The sequence below is a fragment of the Nannospalax galili genome, unplaced genomic scaffold, assembly GCF_000622305.1.
Source record: "Nannospalax galili isolate Female #2095 unplaced genomic scaffold, S.galili_v1.0 scaffold1259, whole genome shotgun sequence".
Classification (NCBI taxonomy): domain Eukaryota; kingdom Metazoa; phylum Chordata; class Mammalia; order Rodentia; family Spalacidae; genus Nannospalax; species Nannospalax galili.
The window spans coordinates 690,903-694,827 of NW_008343968.1; the positions used below are offsets into that span (position 1 = coordinate 690,903).

General features: G+C 43.2%; 1 protein-coding gene across 1 annotated transcript in view; it reads right to left on the minus strand.

Annotated features, from left to right (window-relative positions):
• Positions 1 to 3,100, minus strand: part of Srfbp1 (serum response factor binding protein 1) — a 44,486-nt gene extending 41,386 nt beyond the window's left edge. Inside the window, exon 1 of the mRNA XM_008840244.3 lies at positions 2,957 to 3,100. Coding sequence (XP_008838466.1) covers positions 2,957 to 3,022 — 66 coding nt within the window. The 5' untranslated portion in view covers positions 3,023 to 3,100. The remainder of the gene's footprint in view (positions 1 to 2,956) is intronic.
• Positions 3,101 to 3,925: the final 825 nt, after the last annotated feature.

Consider the following 3,925-nt stretch of genomic DNA (forward strand, 5'->3'; position numbering starts at 1 on the left):
AGGAAAGAGATGATCAAACCAGTTGTAGTTCTGTATATTCTTTACTGATTAAATGCTATAGCATAGTTCCTTTCAACTGTGAATCCTTTTTCTCTAGTTCTAAAGAGACCGGGAAGGGTGGGGGGGCTTTCTTGGCTGAACATTAGCTGACACAATTTATGCCAGAAACACTTTCACCATTCCAACAGACTACCTCTAGACAAGGACCCATGTTAGAGGGTGGCGAGTGGGTACAGCAAGACAACTAAGTATCTTTCTTCAAAATCCTATAATCTGACAAAGAAAAAAGTACATAACGATCATAAGATAAAGCAAAAAGCAAAGGTAAAAGTTTAATTACTGTAAAAGAATAAATGCATCTTAAGAACCTGGAGTTAGAAGTATTTTAAAAAGTGATTTTTATTCTTGGAAAAAGTTTTTCACAAGACATTATGTGAAATTCAATATACTATAAAACTAGTCTGCTATATACCATTTAAGTATTCATTCATTCATTCATTCATTCATCTATTCACTCATTTATTGGCAGCCCTTGGGATTGAACCAAGGGCATTGTGCACACTAGATAAGCATTTGACAACTGAACTATATCCCAGGCCATGCTATGCTTTTTAAAAAGAAAAAAAATCTATATTACATAACGAATCAAATAAACCATGGCTATGGTTATTATCTCAAAGACAATGCCATAGAAATTTATAAATCTTGGCAAATTTGATAAAATGTAAGTACTCTTTCCCAGAGAGACAACAAAAATTTATGAGACAAATACAGAACATCCGAAATATTCCCTGAACCCATTGGGAAGAGCTACTTTAAGATACTGAGGATCACTTAAATTTAAAGACAGAGAGGGATATGAAACGTCTTTCACACACACACTCATATACAAATGCATTAAATCTCACACACTCCTATGTAAATGCACGAAATTTTTCACATATATGCTCCCATGTAAATGCATGAAATCTCACACACATATACTCACATGTAAATGCATGAACTTTCTTATACACTCATGTAAATGCTGAGAAGGACGAAACGACACTACCAGAGCTTACATAGGGATGAATCAAATTTAACTATGGCTTCCTTAAGAAGGTGCTAAAAAGGATGAGTAAGGACAGTTTCAGACACAGGACTAGCACGTGCAAAGGGCCGACAGTGGGCTAGACCAGAGGGAAGCCACTGCCGCTTTAACATACAGACTGGGGACAGGGCTACAAGATCGAGGGACTGCTGTTGTTTTGATTAATCTTAACTAAAAGCATCCCGGTGGATTTTAAAACATGGAAATGACCTGATTCCATTTCTGTTGATGAAAGCACAGCTGCAGTTATGAAGATCTAAGTCTGATGAGTCCACTTACACCATCTTGAGATGAGAGCAGTTTTACTTGGAGGTAAGATTTAGACTAGCATAGCAACAGTGACAGGAAATAAAAGATGCGAAGTAGTGACAGAACTTTTTCAGATCTATTTCCTTTTGGGAAAGTTGTTGATCCATTTCTTCTGCCCATTTCCTAAGACAGCTTCTCTTAATTTTGAGGAGCTATTTCACAATAATGACATTAGCCCTTTGCCTGTCATGGTTGCCCATTTTATTTCTAGGCAACAGTCTTTATTCTTTTGTTTGGTGGGCTTTTCAACTTCTATGTAGATATACGTACAGTCATGTGCTACATAGGATGTTTTGAAGGGACATATACAAGACAGCAGTCCTCTAAGAATTTACCACCAAGTGGTAATAACACCACAGCCATCTTCGCTTGTGTCTGTTATTCCAAGGACAAAATTATCAAATGCCTTGTTTTTCAGAACTTGTGCTCACTCTTAAATGATTCACTACCATATCTGTTGTCTTTGTAGTTTTTTCCATTAATTTTTGATGATAACACCATCATTTTCACTTTTTTTCCTGTGCTATTCATTCTCTTCATTAGAGGACACAGTTTTGATTTGGGATATGTATACCCTTGATATATTAATTCAGTCATTCAGCAAACATTTATAGGGCACAGAATATCCTAGAACCTGTGTGTGTGTGTGTGTGTGTGTGTGTGTGTGTGTGCAGGGCAAAACCTGAAAGCTTTTTCGTAACAGTGAGTTGGTGAATACTTCCAAACGGTCAAACTTTAGTCGTTTTGGAAAAGCCTAAAAGTTTGTGAAGCAATAGAGCCTTAGAGGACTGATTCCTTCTCATTACCACCATCAAGATCAAAACTGGACATAAATGCAACTACTCTTTTCTATGAATTCCCAGTGACATCTAACTGAAGATCTTTCATATTCTCATTGACAATATAATGGAAAACAGCCCATGAACAGTTTTCTTGCAGAGTGTGGTGGTGCTCACACCTTTAATCCCAGCACTCAGAGGCTGAGGCAGGTGGATCTCTGAGATCCAGGGCAGCCTAGTCTACACCCTGATACCCTGCTTCAAAGAACAAAATGGAAGGGAAATTGGGGACAGGTGAAGTTCTGCTGTAAATGGAAACAGACAAACAGGGCGGTATCTGGAGAAAGAAGCCGGGTCAAGCATACACGATCTCATTCAAGATCTGTTATTTGTTGGGGAAAAGTCTCCCTTCCAGTTCTGACAACGAAGAAAACGCGTTATTTACTGAGTTTACTAAGGGCCAGGCACTTAGCACTTAGGAAATCAAATCTACCGCATGAGGAAGGTATTATCGCGAGCTTGGTCTTAGAGACCACTGAAGATCCAAAGGTGGAATGACCCTTCTACAGCGCGCAGACACCGGAGCCCGAGATGAGTCTGTGGTCAAGTTCTGTTCCCCGGCCGACCGACCAAGGCCCCGCACCCCGGGCCGACGGCCCGGCAGCCCGCACCCCTAGCCGACCTCCAGACATTCCGGTACCCCGCACCCGGCCGACCGCCCGGCACCCCGTACCCCAGCCGACCGCCCAGCAGCCCGCGGTCTCGGCCCTGCGCTCACCTCGTTATTGAGGTTCAGAATTCCCGGTGGAGGAATGGTGGAAGCAAGCCCAGCATCGGCAGCCATCTCTCCCACGTGACACGCGGCCTCTGCGCGCTACGTGGACACTCCCCTCGACGGCGGCCTCTTCCGCCCAAAATTCATTCGTCCCGGGAGCGCTGATGCCTAAGTGAGAGACCGGGACTTTCCGGCGGCACCGGAAGTGGGAAAGGTGACTTCCGGCGTATGGGGCTGGCACCAGAATAGAACGTTTCCATGGAAACAAGGCGAGCGCGAGTACTTCTCTGGCCATCACACTGATTTTCCCTTAGAGTTGAAAGGTCCAGAGAGGGAAAGATGGATGTTTTCGTCAAAGGATCAAGTACTTGAGTGACTGACTGTTGCTCACATTGTAAAAATCTAGCCCGTTTGAGGACATATTATTAGATCCTCACAGGTTGTTTACTTTTGGCTGAGGCATGACTATTATTTCTTACACATCATGGCAAGGTTTAGTTTATGTGAATGGAGCAGCTGAAGCAAAACAACGGTGCGCATTGCTAGTGCCTGTCAGAATGACTGTTTCAAAGATTTGGGTCTGCAGGCAGAAAGGACATAAATGAGACTTAAGTCTAAATTAAATCAGTTATTAATGAACGCATTTTAGAATTGACCATTACAATGAGTGAGGTACTGGTTCAAACGGTTTTCATGAATTAGCTCCAAAATTTAAAAAAAAAAAAGAAAAATCCAGCTCGCTTCTCTGGGCCTGCAGGACCCGCAGGCCTCTCTCCCACCGGCGGGCCTCACTCCAGGGTAAGTGCATTGTGCCCTGCCCGCCTTGACACCCCAGCCTAATTCACCCTCCCTTCTCCCCTGCCTGTCTCTCCTCCTAGCCCAGGTCCTGTCCCATTCCTTGTCTTGGGGCCCCAAACTACCTGGGGAACCACTACTGCTTCCGGATCCTTTTCATCCAGACCAACTCAGGGC